Source organism: Kogia breviceps, chromosome 1 (assembly GCF_026419965.1).
Source record: "Kogia breviceps isolate mKogBre1 chromosome 1, mKogBre1 haplotype 1, whole genome shotgun sequence".
NCBI lineage: Eukaryota > Metazoa > Chordata > Mammalia > Artiodactyla > Physeteridae > Kogia > Kogia breviceps.
In genome coordinates this window covers 37871116-37889171 of record NC_081310.1, presented here as the reverse complement: position 1 = coordinate 37889171, position 18056 = coordinate 37871116, and the positions used below count along the sequence as shown (strand labels likewise).

The following is an 18056-nucleotide window of genomic DNA, read 5'->3' as shown; positions in this document are numbered from 1 at the left end:
GTCATGAAAAACCTAGGGGTAAGACAGGAATGGAGATGCAGACTTACTAGAGAATGGACTTGAGAATGTGGGGAGGGGGAAGGGTGGGCTGTGACGGGGTTTGGGGGTGGCATGGACATATACACACTACCAGGTGTGGAGTGGATAGCTGGTGGGAGGCAGCTGCATGGCACGGGGGGATCGGCTCGGTGCTTTGTGACCACCTAGAGGGGTGAGATGGGGAGGGTGGGAGGGAGGGAGGCGTGGCAGGGAGGAGATGTGGGAGCATGTGTACGTGTATGGCTGATTCACTTTGTTGTAGAGCGGAAATTGACACACCATTGTGGAGCAATCGTACTCCAATAAAGATGTTAAAAAAATTATTTGTACTTTAAATGATAAACAGATCAAAATTTTAAGATGAGATGCATTTATCATTACATAGAGGCATTTATTGTTTAACATTATATAATAACTGAGTTTCCTTAAATATAAGTAAGATAAGATTTGGTTCACTCTCCTTACACACATAACTAAAGTAAAAATTAGGTAATAATCAAGTTTAGATAAGGAAAGACTCAAAACAGCATTTACCACCTAGTTTTGTAAAGTGAGAAGTGTTATATTTCATTTCTGGCAATTAATTTTTTTATTTTTATTTTTTTGCGGTACACGGGCCTCTCACTGTTGTGGCCTCTCCCGTCGCGGAGCCCAGGCTCCGGACGCACAGGCTCAGCGGCCATGGCTCACGGGCCCAGATGTTCCGCGCGTGGCATGTGGGATCTTCCTAAACTGGGGCACGAATCCGTGTCCCCTGCATCGGCAGGCAGACTCTCAACCACTGCGCCACCAGGGAAGCCCCATTTCTGGCAAATTAAAAGTCGTTAATTGTCCTTTAGTTTAAATTTCCCACTCTGAATTTCCAGAAGTAAATTCTCTCTAACTTCCTTTTGGCTATACTTACAATATTGTTATGCATAACACACAATAATAAACTAAATTCAAAATCTCAAGAAAAAAATAAAATTAAGGTGCTTGACATAGAAAATCTGAGTCATAGTATGGTGTCTTAGTGTCTTAGACACCATACTATGAAATAAAATCTGGATATCTGTAGAGCACCTGCTCTCCTCTGACAAACAGAAAGGGAATCAAACAGAATGGCAGGATTAGAGTAAATTTCACATTTTCCTATCATGAAATCTAACTGATTATTTTCTTTGGAAAGGTCAGAGAATATAACTTTTATTGAGAAACACATTGAAGAATAGAAAATTTTTATGAACTCTAAGTTATAAGCAACTTGACTACTTAAATGGTTTAAACATGTAAGATCATTCGAGGGAGGCTCAAGAGGGAGGTGATATGGGGATATATGTATACTTATACCTGATTCACTTTGTTGTATACTACCAGATGAACACATGGAAGGGAGAAAATCTGAGTCATACTATGGTGTCTTAGTCTCATCCCAGTGGCTCCTCATAATATCCTCCTCACTCAACCTCTATATGTTCCCCTGAATTGAGAGAAAGAAACTCAAAGAAACTCTCATTTGACTTAGATACTATGTAATTATGATTGTAATTATAATTTGATAGTCACAGTTGTTGTTAATGGAGATGGAAGCAGTCTCAGTAAGCACTGTAAGCTCTATGCATTGCTATGCTTCCCTCTGGTGAAAGCTATAATAAATATAGACAATACATATCTAGGATATGTGAATTTTCTTCTTTTTATCATGAGAGTATTAAACCCTAACTACTTTCAAACTCTTCTGGAAATGTTCTATACTCCTAGGCATAAAAAATGAGGATAAAATGCAACTGTCCCAGATTAACTGATAAGCATATAAAATGCCTGAATAAAGATTCTCCTAGGGAGTTAGTCCCAAGTCCAATTCTAGTTGAAAATGTCTGGTAAATAAAATTTTACATTAGATTTTAAAAGAAATGGAAAAGCATAATTTTTCTATAATTTAAACCCTTGGAGCTTGAAATACTATGAATTAGAGATTTTTGTGCTTCAGAACACAATTGCTCTTGTGTAAAATATTTTTTATGAACCTAATAAAAATGTTCATAATGTTCACTGATATATGAATATCATGAAAGACTGAAATGATTATGGAATATAAACTAATATATTTAATCAGAAGGTTTTTCATTGAATAAAAACTCAGTAATCAACATTATTAGGTACAGGAACAGTGGAAGGAACTGCTGAAGATCAGGCTAACATGAAGGGCAACTAAAGAGTCAATTCAAAGAATTCAATCAATTCAAGAACAAGGAACAGTAAATGATCCTGACAGGTAAGAGGCCTAATGCTAAGATGATATAAACAAAAAGCACAAGTGAGAAGTTGTAAATCACTTAAACAAAACCTTTGCTGAAGCCTTGGTTTCGTGGATGGCCTTCTATGAGGAGTAGCCACCACTGAGAGGTGACGGTGAGTATGAAAGCAGTAATGAAACACTGAATAAAAATATTAGGTTAAAAACTGGATATTGATCACTCTCCGTTTATAGCCAATGATTCCATATAAAATAGCTCTTGCTTTTGTTTTGATTTTAATATATATGTCTGGTCACAATGAAGAAAATAATAAGTAACATTTGGAATTAGAAAAGTCATTTAATCTTACAATGATACTCATATACAAGATTTGGGTTTACTAAATAAATATTTATACATTCTTTCCAGTAAAGCTTTGTCTTTTAATTCGAAGACTCACTCTCCTAGTTTTCAGAATCCCAGATGACTCAGTAATCCCTGATTATACTCCATATAGTCATTCAGTAAAGGCATATAACCTAATCCTCAAAGACTATTGACCAAAAAGTTCGTTTGGGTTTTTCCGTAAGATGTTTGGCCAACCCAATTAACTGACAGATCTTCACAGGTGACCAAGTTAATTTGGGATCTGCGGCTGCCACTTCTCCTAGTAGTTCCCAAGGTCGTGGCTCCTTCCTTTCCCTGAGCACAATCCCTTTCTTGGTGGAAATGGCTGTAGGTCTTGGGAAGTTGGGGATTTACACAACCCTCACCCTCCAGTAGACTCAATCTTCAAAGGGCCTTTTCTCTTCTGGGAAATTTATTTGTGGTCATTCTTTGCTGGCCACAGTAACACATTTTACAAAACATAATTTATTGGACTTGATATTCCCAGTCTTAGTTTTATTAAACCAAAAAGTATGCATTACTATCTTAATGGAGTCAAAACATTTTCCAAAATAAATCTGTACCTAGTCAACTCAATTCTTAAAATAGGGAAACTCTTTTAGGAAATATAAAAGTCCTTCCCAAGTGCTAGGGTGAGGTTCCTAGATAACCTTGTGATCAAAGAATTCACGATTATAGGTTTAAAGAATTATGAGGAATAATAGAGTCCCCACTTGTGAACATAAACTTTAAAAATTTATGAAAATGCTTTCATTTTTATGAAATACAGCCCACAAAATAAAAATGATTTTCAACATGTTTTAGGCATTTAATTTACAAATAATGCAAACTATTGATTATTAATTTATAAACTTGCCCTTACTAGGAACCTATCAGTCAGTCTATCCCTATCTCCCATTTTCAAGATATTTATAATTTGTTTTTGTCTTGTGGAAGATAGTGTACATATCAAGAAACATTATATTCTACATTTGTGCTTGCAATCAAATGCTCAAGGCTTTTCTGATTTTCCTTTTACTTCGGGTTTCTAATTCTTGCCTTTCTGATTCCGCTGTAGTCTAAGGAAAACAATAATTTAAATACTTAAAAAGGAGAAAAAAAGTTTGGGGGGACATTTATTCAAACTTCTGGGTTGGTATTTTTTAAAAAGTATTTCTTCAGAGGATTATCTCATTATAGATATGCTCTTGGGAACATCATGCCAAAGCCAACAATTTCCCTTCCAATAGAGGCAGGCAGGTCTAAGGGCTAGTTAACCTTTTTATCTTGTAGCTTTACCAAAACATCACTGCAAAAACCTCTACTTTTCTACTTTCATTTATTCCCAGGTTAATTTTTTCTCCCTTTTAAAATTATTCCCAGTTGTAATGACTTGAAAATTTCAAAGAAAAACAAAAACATTTATTGATCACTATTGTGTGCCATATACTTTCCTAAATGGCTTACGTGGATTAATTTATTTAACTCTCTCACTGAATTTTAAGTGGCTTTTATCACTCTGTTGATAAGAAACTGAGGCTTTGAGACATTAAGTAACTTGCCCGAGAGCACAGACCTAGAAAGTGGCAGAATAGGGATGATCCAAAGAAGTTACAAAACTGAATCCATGCATGGCATTATAATTTTCTCATGTTATACATTTATTTTCTGATAAAATTCTCAGGTGTTTTCATTGCCACTGTAAAAGTATATACCGTCTGTCCTCCTTATCTGCAGGTTCTGTATTCACAGTTTCTGCATCCAAGGTTTCAACCAGTCACAGATTTCTGTCCTGGAACCAATCCCCCATGGATAAAGAGGGAGGACTGAATATGATATGACATGATATAATACAATATTAATGTAATGTAATTGCTTCTACTTATTTAGCATGCAATATGCAAAACAGAACACTAGATGGCAACAAATGTTAAGGAACTATAAGAAGAAAGTAACCATTTCATAACTCAGTAATAAAGTAGTTGGTTTTAAAATTAAAATATGTATGCTGTTTCACTTTTTAATCTCAGAAAGCAAAATTCTTAATACTTTTTTTTACATATTTATTGGAGTATAATTGCCACAATGTTGTGTTACTTTCTGCTGTACAACAAAGTGAATCAGCTATATGTATACATATATCCCCATATCCCCTCCCTCTTGAGCCTCCCTCCCACCCTCCCTCTCCCACCCTCCCTCTCCCACCCATCTAGGTCATCACAAAGCACCAAGCTGATCTCCTTGTGCTATGCAGCAGCTTCCCACTAGCTATCCATTTTACATCTGGTAGTGTATATATGTCAATGCTACTCTTCCACTTCGTCCCAGCTTCCCCTTCCCCCACAGCATCAAGTCCATTCTTTACATCTGCGTCTTTATTCCTGTGCTGCTATTAGGTTCATCAGTACCATTCTTCTAGATTCCATATATACACATTAGCATATGGTATTTGTTTTTCTCTTTCTGACTTACTTCACTCTTTATGACAGACTCTAGGTCCATCCACCTCACTACAAATAACTCAATTTCGTTTCTTTTTATGGCTGAGTAATATCCCGCTGTATGTATCTGCCACATCTTCTTTATCCGTTCATCTGTCGAAGGACATTTAGGTTGCTTCCATGCCCTGACTATCGTAAATAGGGCGGCAATGAACATTGTGGTACATGTCTCTTTTTGAATTATGGTTTTCTCAGGGTATGTGCCCAGTAGTGGGATTGCTGGGTCATATGGTAGTTCTATTTTTAGTTTTTTAAGGAACCTTCATACTGTTCTCCATAGTGGCTGTATCAATTTACATTCCCACCAACAGTGCAGGAGGGTTCTCTTTTCTCCACACCCTCTCTAGCATTTATTGTTTGTAGATTTTTTAATGATGGGCATTCTGACCAGTGTGAGATGATACCTCATTTTGGTTTTGATTTGCATTTCTCTAATGATTATTGATGTCGAGCATCTTTTCATGTGTTTGTTGACAATCTGTATATCTTCTTTGGAGAAATGTCTATTTATGTCTTCTGCCCAGTTTTGGATTGGGTTGTTTTTTTGATATTGAGCTGCATAAGCTGCTTGTATATTTTGGAGATGAATCCTTTGTCAGTTGCTTCATTTGTAGATACTTTCTCCCCTAATATGTTTTAACATACCTTAGAGATAAAAACTAACAGACTTGCACTGCATTTTGTAAACTGCTTAGAAATCAATCCTTGAATTATTAATAACTCAGTGAAAAATAGATTTACAATACACAATAGCCTTTCTAGTTCGTAACCATTAAGATTTTAAAAGCACTAATTACAAAAATTCATACTAATATTTAAAGCTAATAATTAACTTTACTTCAGTTCCACAACATTTATTGTACAATTAATATGTAAATATCCATGTGAAGAATACAATGATAGATGTCACAGACCTGGTTTTTAAGGTCTTTTGGTGGAGAGGGCTATGTAAACAGCCACAAAAATTATACACAGCTCACTAGGAATACAGAGAAGGAAGAGATTAATTCAAACAAGAAGGTGCTGGGGAAAACTTCCGGGAAGATTGCCATCTGAGTTGCCCCTCATAGAATGAATAGAAACTTCACAGATGGATACAGTGCAGAAAAGTACAGCATGAACAAATTCATGGAAACAGTCAATTGTAGGTCACGTTATAGAAACAGCACAGGTTATATGAAAACTTGTAGTGAAAGATAAGGCTAGAAAAGTTAGAGTGGGACCATATTGTGAAAGATCTGGAAGGTCATGCTAAGGATTTGTCTTTTATTCTACTGCAAGAAGAGAGCTGCCTGAACAGGGAGATATACAGTTTAGGAAAACTTTGGCAGCAATGTGAAAGATATACTGGAAATGAAAGAGACCTGAGGGAGACCAATTAGAAGGCTATTGCAATAGGCAGCATAAGAGTATGTGAAGACTTGAACCAGAGCAGGAGTATAGGTATGGAAGCTGCAGGAATAACTTAGTAGGGGTTTTTGAAGAGATGGTGAGAGTTTGATAACTGATTGTATGTTGATAGTGAGGAATGGGGAGGACCCCAGATATTTTAAAGGTTCCAAGCCAGGGCTGTTGGTAAGATGATAATACCATTATCTGAGAAAAGATAATACAGAAAATTGTAGAAGGAAAAGGAGTGATAGACAGTATGGAGGAGAGAATTTACAATTTGGTGGTGTAGAGTTTCAGATGCTAATAGAATATCATCCACATAAAGAGGTCTAGTAGAAGCAAGAAATGTAGGTCTGGGGCACAGAGGAGTTCTTAGAGCTAAAGGCACAATGTGGGGGTGGTCAAGTGAGGGGGAGACACAAAGTCCTGGAAATTCAGACAACATGGCTGGATGGCTAGGAACTGACTGAGGAATGTCTGCATTCTAGGCCTGTGGAAAACAAGTTAAAAGACATGTGGAAGAGGAGACAAGAGCAATGCAAAGAGGACCCACGGAGTGAAATATCAGATTAATCAAGGGGAAATGATGATATGTTATGCTAGTACAGTTAATGTCTTCCTGGAGTTGGGTCAAATGAGGACTGAGATGAAGTTACTGGGTTTAGTAATCAGGAAGTGACTGGTGACCAATTCAATAGCATGAAATCAGACTATAATTTGATAAAAGCCTGATTGTAATGTGTTCAGAAGTGAATGAAAAGCTACAAAGGTAAAAACAATGGAGAAGGACGGATGGAAGATACAAGAAAGATGTGATAACAAATGTCTCAATGTCCCTGAAACCCTAGAAGTAGGAGATATCAAGAACTTAGAAAGATTCATCTTGGAAGGTAAGAGGACCAGATAAGCAAGAAAAAAATGAGAAGACACATTTGAGGGATGAGAAAGTGTTGATGAGGCTCTTGTCAGTTGGCTGTGATCTCAGTAAAGTAGATCAGTTATTGAGAGTGAGGTGCTAAGAGTGGAGTTGGGAAAGGAAACAAAGTGGCATTCCTGTCCAGTACATGTGGTAGGGAGACCCTCAAGAAAGAGTAAGAGTAAGACGTGGAGATCACCTTCCTCCCCACAAACACATCAGAAATACATCCACATGTGGAACAACTCCTACAGAACACCTATTGAACGCTGGCACAAGATATCAGACTTCCCAAAAGATGCCCTCAGGTGACCTACACGCAGAGGCGGGGCCAAAGCCAAAGCTGAACCCCAGGAGCTGTGCGACCAAAGAAGAGAAAGGGAAATTTTTTCCCAGCAGCCTCAGGAGCAGCAGATTAAATCTCCACAATCAACTTCATGTACCCTGCATCTGTGGAATACCTGAATTCATGCAATGAATCATCCCAAAATTGAGGTGGTAGAATTTGTGAGCAACTGTATACTTGGGGTTTATTTTCTGCATCTCATTTGTTTCTGCTTTTATGTTTATCTTAGTTTAGTATTTAGAGTTTATTATCATTGGTAGATTTGTTTATTGATTCGGTTGCCTTCTTCCTCCTTTTGGTTAATACATACAGATACATATATTTTTTCCCTTTTCTCTTTTTGTGAGTGTGTATGTATATGCTTCGTTGTGTGATTTTGTCTGTATACCTTTGCTTTTACCATCTGTCCTAGGGTTCCATCTATCCATTTTTTGGGGTTTTTTTTTGTATACTTTTTAGTGCTTGTTATTGGTGGATTTGTTTTTAGGTTTGGTTGTTCTTTCTTTCTTTTTTATTATTTTTTAATTTTTAATAATTTTTTATTTTAATAACATTATTTTATTTTACTTTTTTCTTTCTTTCTTTTATTCTCCCTTTTCTTCTGAGCCATGTGGCTGACAGGGTCTTGGTGCTCTGGCCGGGTGTCGGGCCTCTGCCTCTGAGGTGGAAGAGCCGAGTTCAGGACATTGGTCCACCAGAGACCTCCCGGCTCCATGTAATATCAAACAGTGAAAGCTCTCCCAGAGATCTCCATCTCAACACTAACACCAAGCTCCACTCAACGATCAGCAAGCTACAGGGCTGGAGACCCAATACCAAACAACTAGCAAGACAGGAACACAAACCCACTCATCAGCAGAGAGATTGCCTAATATCATAATAAGGTCACAGACACCCCAAAACACACCACCGGATGTGGTCCTGCCCACCAAAAAGACAAGATCCAGCCTCATCCACCAGAACACAGGCACTAGTCCCCTCCACCAGGAAGCCTACACAATCCACTGAACCAACCTTAGCCACTGAGGGCAGACACCAAAAACAGCAGGAACTATGAACCAGCAACCTGCAAAAATGAGACCCCAAACACAGTAAGTTAAGCAAAATGAGAAGACAGAGAAAAACACAGCAGATGAAGGAACAAGGTAAAAATCCACCAGACCAAACAAATGAAAAGGAAATAGGCAGTCTACCTGAAAAAGAATTCTGAGTAATGATAGTAAAGATGATCCAAAATCTTGGAAATAGAATGGAGAAAATACAAGAAACATTTAACAAGGACGTAGAAGAACTAAACAGCACAGACACAATGATGAACAACACAATAAATGAAATGAAAAATTCTCTAGAAGGAATCAACAGCAGAATAACTGTGGCAGAGGAACGGATAAGTGACCTGGAAGAAAAAATAGTGGAAATAACTACTGCAGAGCAGAATAAAGAAAACAAAAATGAGAAGAATTGAGGATTCTCCTAGAGACTTCTGGGACAACATTAAACGCACCAACATTTGAATTATAGGGGTCCCAGAAAAAGAAGAGAAAAAGAAAGGGACTGAGAAAATATTTAAAGAAATTATAGTTGAAAACTTCCCTAATATGGGAAAGGAAATAGTCAATCAAGTCCAGGAAGCACAGAGAGTCCCATACAGGATAAATCCAAGGAGAAACAGGACAAGACACATATAAATCAAAGTATCAAAAATTAAATACAAAGAAAAAATATTAAAAGCAGCAAGGGGAAAACAACAAATAACATACAAGGGACTCCCCATAAAATTAACAGCTGATCTTTCAGCAGAAACTCTGCAAGCCAGGAGGGAGTGGCAAGAAATATTTAAAGTGATGAAATGGAAAAACCTACAACCAAGATTACTCTACCCAGCAAAGATCTCATGCAGATTAGATGGAGAAGTTAAAACCTTTACAGACAAGCAAAAGCTAAAAGAATTCAGCACCACCAAACCAGTTTTACAACAAATCCTAAAGAAACTTCTCTAAGCAGTAAACACAGGAGAAGGAAAAGACCTACAGTAACAAACCCAGAACAATTATGAAAATGGTAATAGGAACATACATATCGATAATTACCTTAAATGTAAATGGATTAAATGCTTCAGCCAAAAGACACAGAATGGCTGAATGGATACAAAAACAATACCCATATATATGTTATCTACAAGAGACCCACTTCAGACCTAAAGACACAAACAGACTGAAAGTGAGGGGATGGAAAAAGATAATCCATGCAAATGGATGTCAAAAGAAAGCTGGAGTAGCAATTCTCATAGCAGACAAAATAGACTTTAAAACAAAGACTATTACAAGAGACAAAGGAGGGAACTACATAATGATCAAGGGATCAATCGAAGAAGATATAACAATTGTAAATATTTATGCACCCAACATAGGAACACCTCAATACATAAGGCAAATGCTAACAGCCGTAAAAGGGAAAATCTACAGTAACATAATCATACTAGGGGACTTTAACTCCCCACTTTCACCAATGGACAGATCATCGAAAATGAAAATAAATAATGAAACACAAGCTTCAAATGATACACTAAACAAGAGGGACTTAATTGATATTTATGGGACATTCCATCCAAAAACAACAGAATACACTTTCTTCTCAAGTGCTCATGGAACATTCTCCAGGATCGATCATACCTTGGGTCACAAATCAAGCCTTGGTAAATTTAAGAAAGCTGAAATTAAATCAACTATCTTTTCTGACCACAATGCTATGAGACTAGATATCAACTACAGGAAAAAAAACTCTAAAACAATACAAACACATGGAGGCTAAACAATACACTAATAAATAACCAACAGATCAGTGAAGAAATCAAAGAGGAAATTTAAAAAATACCTAGAAACAAATGACAATGAAAACACGATGACCCGAAATCTATGGGATGCAGCAAAAGCAGTTCTAAGAGGGAAGTTTATAGCAATACAATCATACCTTAAGAAACAAGAAATATCTCAAATAAACAATCTAACCTTAAACCTATAGGAACTAGAGAAAGAATAACAAAGAAACCCCAAAGTTAGCAGAAGGAAAGAAATCATAAAGATCAGATCAGAAATAAATGAAAAAGAAATGAAGGAAACAATAGCAAAGATCAATAACACTAAAAGCTGGTTCTTTGAGAAGATAACCAAAATTTATAAACCATTAGCCAGACTCATCAAGAAAAAAAGGGAAAAGACTCAAATCAATAGAATTAGACATGAAAAAGAAGTAACAACTGACACTGCAGAAAAACAAAGGATCATGAGAGATTACTACAATCAACTATATGCCAATAAAATGGACAACCTGGAAGATATGGACAAATTCTCAGAAAAGCACAACTTTCCAAGACTGAACCAGGAAGAAATAGAAAATATAAACAGACCAATCACAAGTACTTAAATTGAGACTGTGATTAAAAATCTTCCAACAAACAAAAGCCTGGGACCAGCTGGCTTCACAGGTGAATTCTATCAAACATTTGGAGAACAGCTAACACCTATCCTTCCCAAACTCTTCCAAAATATAGCAGACGGAGGAACACTCCCAAACTCATTCTACGAGGCCACCATCACCCCGATACCAAAACCAGACAAAGATGTCACAAAGAAAGAAAATGACAGGGCAATATCACTGATGAACATAGATCCTCAACAAAATACAAGCAAACAGAATTCAACAGCAAATTTAAAGTATCATACACCATGATCAAGTGGGGTTTATCCCAAGAATGCAAGGTCTCTTCAATATATGCAAATCAATCAATGTGATATGAACAAATTGAAGAAGAAAAACCATATGAACATCTCAATAGATGCAGAAAAAGCTTCTGACAAAATTCAACATCCATTTATGATAAAATTCTTCCAGAAAGTAGGCACAGAGGGAACTTACCTCAACATAATAAACACCATACATGAAAAAACCATAGCCAACATCGTTCTCAATGGTGAAAAACTGAAACCATTTCCACTAAGATCAGGAACAAGACAAGGTTGTCCACTCTCACCACTGTTATTGAACATAGCTTGGCAAGTTTTAGCCACAGCAATCAGAGACGAAAAAGAAATAAAAGGAATCCAAATAGGAAAAGAAAAAGTAAAGCTATCACTGTTTGCAGATGACATGATACTATACATAGAGAATCCTAAAGATGCAATCAGAAAACTACTAGAGCTAATCAATGAATTTGGTAAAGTAGCAGGATACAAAATTAATGCACAGAAATCTCTTGCATTCCTATACACTAATGATGAAAAATCTGAAAGAGAAATTAAGGCAACACTCCCATTTACCACTGCAACAAAAAGAATAAAAAAGCTAGGGATAAACCTAAGGAGGCAAAAGACCTGTATGCAGAAAACTATAAGATACTGATAAAAGAAATTAAAGATGATACAAACACATGGAGAGATATACCATGTTCTTGGATTGGAAGAATCAACATTGTGAAAATGACTCTACTACCCAAAGCAATCTACAGATCCAATGCAATCCCTATCAAATTACCAATGGCATTTTTCACAGAAGTAGAACAAAATATTTCACAATTTGTATGGAAACACAAAAGACCCTGAATAGCCAAAGCAATCTTGAGAAAGAAAAATGGAGCTGGAAGAATCAGGCTGACTTCAGACTATACTACAAAGCTACAGTAATCAAGACAGTATGGCACAAAAACAGAAATATAGATCAATGGAACAGGAAAGCCCAGAGATAAACCTACGCACATATGGTCACCTTATTTTTGATAAAGGAGGCAAGAATGAACAATGGAGAAAAGACAGCTTCTTCAATAAGTGGTACTAGGAAAACTGGACAGCTACATGTGAAAGAATGAAATTACAACACTCCCTAACACCATACACAAAAATAAACTCAAAATGGATTAAAGACCTAAATGTAAGGCGAGACACCATCAAACTCTTAGAGGAAAACATAGGCAGAACACTCTATGACATAAATCACAGCAAGATCCTTTTTGACCCACCTCCTAGAGTAATGGAAATAAAAGTAAAAATACACAAATGGGACCTAATGAAACTTAAAAGCTTTTGCACAGCAGAGGAAAGCATAAAGAAGACAAAAAGACAACCCTCAAAATCAGAGAAAATATTTGCAAATGAAGCAACTGACAAAGGATTAATCTCCAAAATTTACAAGCAGCTCATGCAGCTCAATATCAAAAAAACAAACAACCCAATCCAAAAATGGGCAGAAGACCTAAATAGGCATTTCTTCAAATAAGATATACAGATAGCCAACAAACACATGAAAGGATACTCAACATCACTAATCATTAGAGAAATGCAAATCAAAACTACAAAGAGGTATCACCTCACACTGGTCAGAATGGCCATCATCAAAAAATTTACAAACAATAAATGCTGGAGAGGGTGTGGAGAAAAGGGAACCCTCTTGCACTGTTGGTGGGAATGTAAATTGATACAGCCAGTATGGAGAACTGTATGAAGATTCCTTAAAAAACTAAAAATAGAATTACCATATGACCCAGCAATCCCACTACTGGGCATACACCTGAGAAAACCATAATTCAAAAAGAGTCACATACCACAATGTTCATTGCAGCTCTATTTACAATAGTCAGGATATGGAAGCAACCGAAGTGTCCATCGACAAATTAATGGATAAAGAAGATGTGGCACATATATACAATGGAATATTACTTAGCCATAAAAAGAAATGAAATTCAGTTATTTGTAGAGAGGTGGATGGACGGAGAGTCTGTCATACAGCGTGAAGTAAGTCAGAAAGAGAAAAACAAATAGCGTATGCTAACACATATATATAGAATCTAAAAAAAAAAAAAAAAGGTTCTGAAGAACCTAGGGGCAGGACAAGAATAAAGACACAGACATAGAGAATGGATTGAGGACACGGGAAGGGGGAAGGGTAAGCTGGGACGAAGTGAGAGAGTGGCATGGACTTATATATACTACCAAACGTAAAATAGCTAACTAGTGGGAAGCAGCCGCATAGCACAGGGAGATCAGCTTGATGCTTTGTGACCACCTAGCGGGGTGCGGTAGGGAGGGTCGGAGGGATGCCCAAGAGGGAGGAGATATGGGGATATATGTATATGTATAGCTGATTCACTTTGTTATAAAGCAGAAACTAACACACCATTGTAAAGCTATTATACTCCAATAACAATGTTAAAAAATATAAAATAAAATAAAATTTAGAAAAGTAAATGTGGTAGTCAACTGCAAAGAAAAGAATTGCTAAACAGTACTTATACACCAAAGGTGACCATTATTACTCTCCTGTGGAATTCATTCTGTTGCTTTCTTACATGGCTTCCCTCAGTAACACTTTATAGGCTGAAAATGATAGGAAAAACATGTATGATTTGGCTTATCTTTCACTTGGCACTGGTAAAGTAGTTAAATTGGAAAGGTAAGAATAACAGAATTCTAGAGTGTTACTGAGAGCACACTGCAATTCCCTTAGCGGATATTTACTGAGTACCTATTGCTTACCAAACACTATGTAAGATACTAGGGATTTAATAGTGACAAGATGGACAAGTTACTTCCTGCCAGAGAGTTTAAAGTTTAATGAAAGATACAGACAAATAACCAATAATAATACATTTTGATAAATGCTGTAATGAGTAATTCTCACCTGGGGGCAATTCTGCACCACCCCCCTCGGGGTCATTTGGCAGTGTCTGTAGATATCTTTGGTTATCAGAACTTGTGGGAGAGGGATGTGCTACTGGCATCTAGTGGGTAGAGGTCAGGGATGCTGCAAAATATCCTATAACGTGGAGGACAATCTCTAAAACAAAGAATTATGTACATCAAAATGGCAATCATGCCAAGGCTGAGAAACCCTGCTCTAAAAGTACATAAGAGGTACATCAAATCTAGACATGGGAGATCAGAGATTTTCTAGAGACAGTGGCATTAAGGATGAAGAAAATATCCAAGCAATGGTGTGGAGAAGAATTTGCATGGCATGTACAGAGACCCAGAGGCTAGAAAAAGCATGGCATAAACAGAGGGATTAATAGCCATCACCATCACCACAACTACTATTGAAGAAATATTTTGTGCCAGAGTTTCTATAAGGTAACAGACATAAATTTTAAAATGCAGTCCTCATTAAAATCCTATGTGTCAGATATTATTTCCATTTCACAGATGAAGAAAAACTGAGGCACAGAGAATTAAATAACTTGCCCAAGTTCACACAGCTGGTGAATGGTGGAGCTGGAAGTTGAATCTAGGTCTTGCTAACTCTACTAAGACCATGACCAACCTCTAAATTCTACTGCCTTTCCAAGTTGACAGGGGCTGAGTCTGTTGGAGGAAAGTAAAAAGTGACACTAACGGGTTGAAAGGAAGCACATTAGGACAGACCTCATAAGCATGTGAAGTAGTTTGGAGATTACCCTGAAGGCAGTGGGAAATCACTGATGGATTTTAAATCAGAGAGTCACATGATCAAATTGGCTTTGAAGAAAGATCACTTCTAGTTGCATTGTAGGGAATGGAGTGAAGGAAAAGAGACAAGGGATATTATAATTCATGAATCCAGAGATGATGGTATCCTGAACAAGAAAGGTGACAGTGAGGAAAGAATTCAAGGAAACTTCAGGGATTAAAACTCCTATTTAGTGATTGGTTGGAAGCCAAAGGAGAGGATAACATCCAGGTTCCCAATCAGGGCATGACAGTGGATAAAAGTGCCATTCAGTGAGTAGAGAACACAGCTGTTTTGATGAAGTGAATATTATGAATTTAGTTTGAGATCATAAAATTCACATCTAAATGGAAAGGGAAGAGGAACAGCCTGAAGATAATAGATAAAATGAGATATGAGAGGAGGCAGAAGAACTGGAAGCAGTTATGAGGACACTGAGTAGATTTAACTGAGATAGGGAGGAAGAGAAAAGGCTCTGGTCAGAGACATCAGTTTTAGAGTTTGAGATCTTGTGGACCCTTCAGTTCATGTGGGAGTTACAGAAGAACAGAGAAAATGTTAGAGTTAAGGAAAGCAAAGTGTGTCAGGACTAAGATGTTGCATATGTTAACAGTATGGATGTGGAAACCTTTCAGAATGATGAAAAGAGATAAAGTAGAGGGTGCTATGGACTGAATGTTTGTGCCTCTCCAAAAGTCACATGTAGAAAACTAACCCCCAATATGATGGAATTAGATGGTGGGCCCTATGGGCGGTGATTAGGTCATGAAGGTGGAGCCCTCATGAATGGGATTAGTGCCCTTATAAAATAGACTTCAAAGAGTTCCCTTGCCCCTTCCACCATGTGAAGACACAGTGAGAAGATAGCTGTTTATGAACCAGAAAGTGAGCTCTCACCAAACACCGAACCTGCTGCTGCCTTGATCTTGGACTTCCCAGAACTGTGAGAAATAAATGTTTGTTGTTTAAGCCACACTGTCTAAGGTGTCTTTGTTATAGCAGCCTGAAAGGACACAGACAAGGGGGGAAAGTGTCAGAGGCTAAAGCTCTTAAAAAGTATCAAAGATCTTACAACTATTTTATAAACCCAAGTGACAGATGATTTTCTTTAAAAAAATGTCAAATAGTGTCTTCCAGATTGAGAGCTTATATTGATTAAAATTAGGGAGAGGAGAATCAACAATGATTTCAAAGAGAAGTGGTAACCTAATTTCAAAGAGGAGTTAGGAGTAGGTACAAAAGCAAAGGCCTGGAAACGGCAGTATGGGGTGATATGAATGCTGACCCCCTCCATCACAGCCACATGAGATGAAATGAACAGCAAAGGGCTTCACTGGAGGTTTTAACAGTCATAACATCAGCAAGGGACAGCTAGAGTCAGTCAAAATGAAGAAGTAAGAGTGTTTGAGGAAACAAAATGTGTTAGGGCATTTGGTCAGAATGAACATAAGTTTCAAAAGGCATAGGGGCATTATGAGGGTCAAATGGTCTAGGAAGAGTTAAAGATGATCTGGATAGAGATAAATGGGTAAGGCAATGACTGAGGAGAAGCTTAATATAAAGTTGATTAGCCCAATAGTTTAATAAAATAGTGATGCTACTATATGGCTTAGACCAATGCTATCTAAAGCATTTTTTGTGATAATGGAAATGTTCTATATCTGCTCTGACCAATACAGTAATCACCAGCTACATGTGGCTACTAAGTACTTGAAGCATGGCTAGTGTGTTTAGGGAAAATACATAGCAACTTCAATGGTTTAAGGTGTGCTCCCCAAACACAGCAATGAATCATCAGTAACCTCCTACTATTAAAAGTGCTGAGAACATGCCTGATCACCAAGTGTTAACTATTACTGTCATTATCATTATCATTAAATGTCTTTGACTTAAGCACACAATGGATACAGACTCATAGCTAAAGATGTTATTAAATACACATATATTATTATTGTGGCATATCTGGATGTTCTCAAACTTTCCCAGGTATAGAGGAAAAACATCTGTCTTCACATACATGAGCATACACAAATGGGTGACTATGGGTGCTAAAAGTTTCACTTTGCATTAAAAGTTATCAGCAAATAAAAAGATTAAGCATACAAGTCTCTCAAAGTGTTGTATCACATCATAATACTATTCTTTCAATAGTGATACAGCAAGAGAATTTGCAGGGGAATAAGAATTCTCCAAAGAGCAAATTTGTTTAATTTAGAAAGTGAACATTAACAAACTGTTATTCACTTTGTGTGTTTGGAAAAAAGAGTTTAGTTATGGAGAATAACCAAACAAATACTCAGAAAAGAAAAAAAAGGCAATTATGGCATGCCTTTATTTTAATTTTATTAGACTTGCCTTGGTTTTTTCAAAGTTGGCCTCCTCAGTCATTTGCACAGCGTGTTTCACCTGCTCATAAGCACTTACTTCTCTTTGCTGCACCTCGGTCAAGCTTCTCCTCGCAGAAACTAGTGCAGACATTAAGTCATCTCTTTCTCTGTCAGCACAAAAAGAACATTGAAAACAACAAATGATCACGTATTCATACGTCAGAAAGAAAAAAAGCATTAAAATGTATTAGAAGAAGAGCCAGGGCAGGCCAGCTCAGCACATATTCAAGCACACCCCAGAGAAAGACCCTCTGTCCTCACTTGGTGAGAGGCAGGCAGAGCAGCCAGAAAAGCTGCGAGCGTTCATGGCAGGATTGCATCCATGTGGGATAATAACCAATCATGGAGAGGACTGGCACACCGAGGGCTGGAGAGGGAAGCCGAGCAAAGAGGAAATTA

At 37.3% G+C, this 18056-nt stretch overlaps 1 protein-coding gene across 7 annotated transcripts in view; it reads right to left on the bottom strand.

Annotated features, from left to right (window-relative positions):
• Positions 1–18056, bottom strand: part of SDCCAG8 (SHH signaling and ciliogenesis regulator SDCCAG8) — a 268459-nt gene that overhangs the window by 183251 nt on the left and 67152 nt on the right. For all 7 annotated transcript variants that reach the window (XR_010840028.1, XR_010840016.1, XR_010840031.1 and 4 more), the window contains one exon: positions 17626–17764. Coding sequence is in view for 4 of the 7 variants with exons in the window: in XM_059079192.2 (XP_058935175.2) it covers positions 17626–17764 (139 nt within the window). In the remaining 3 variants the exon portion in view is untranslated. The remainder of the gene's footprint in view (positions 1–17625; positions 17765–18056) is intronic.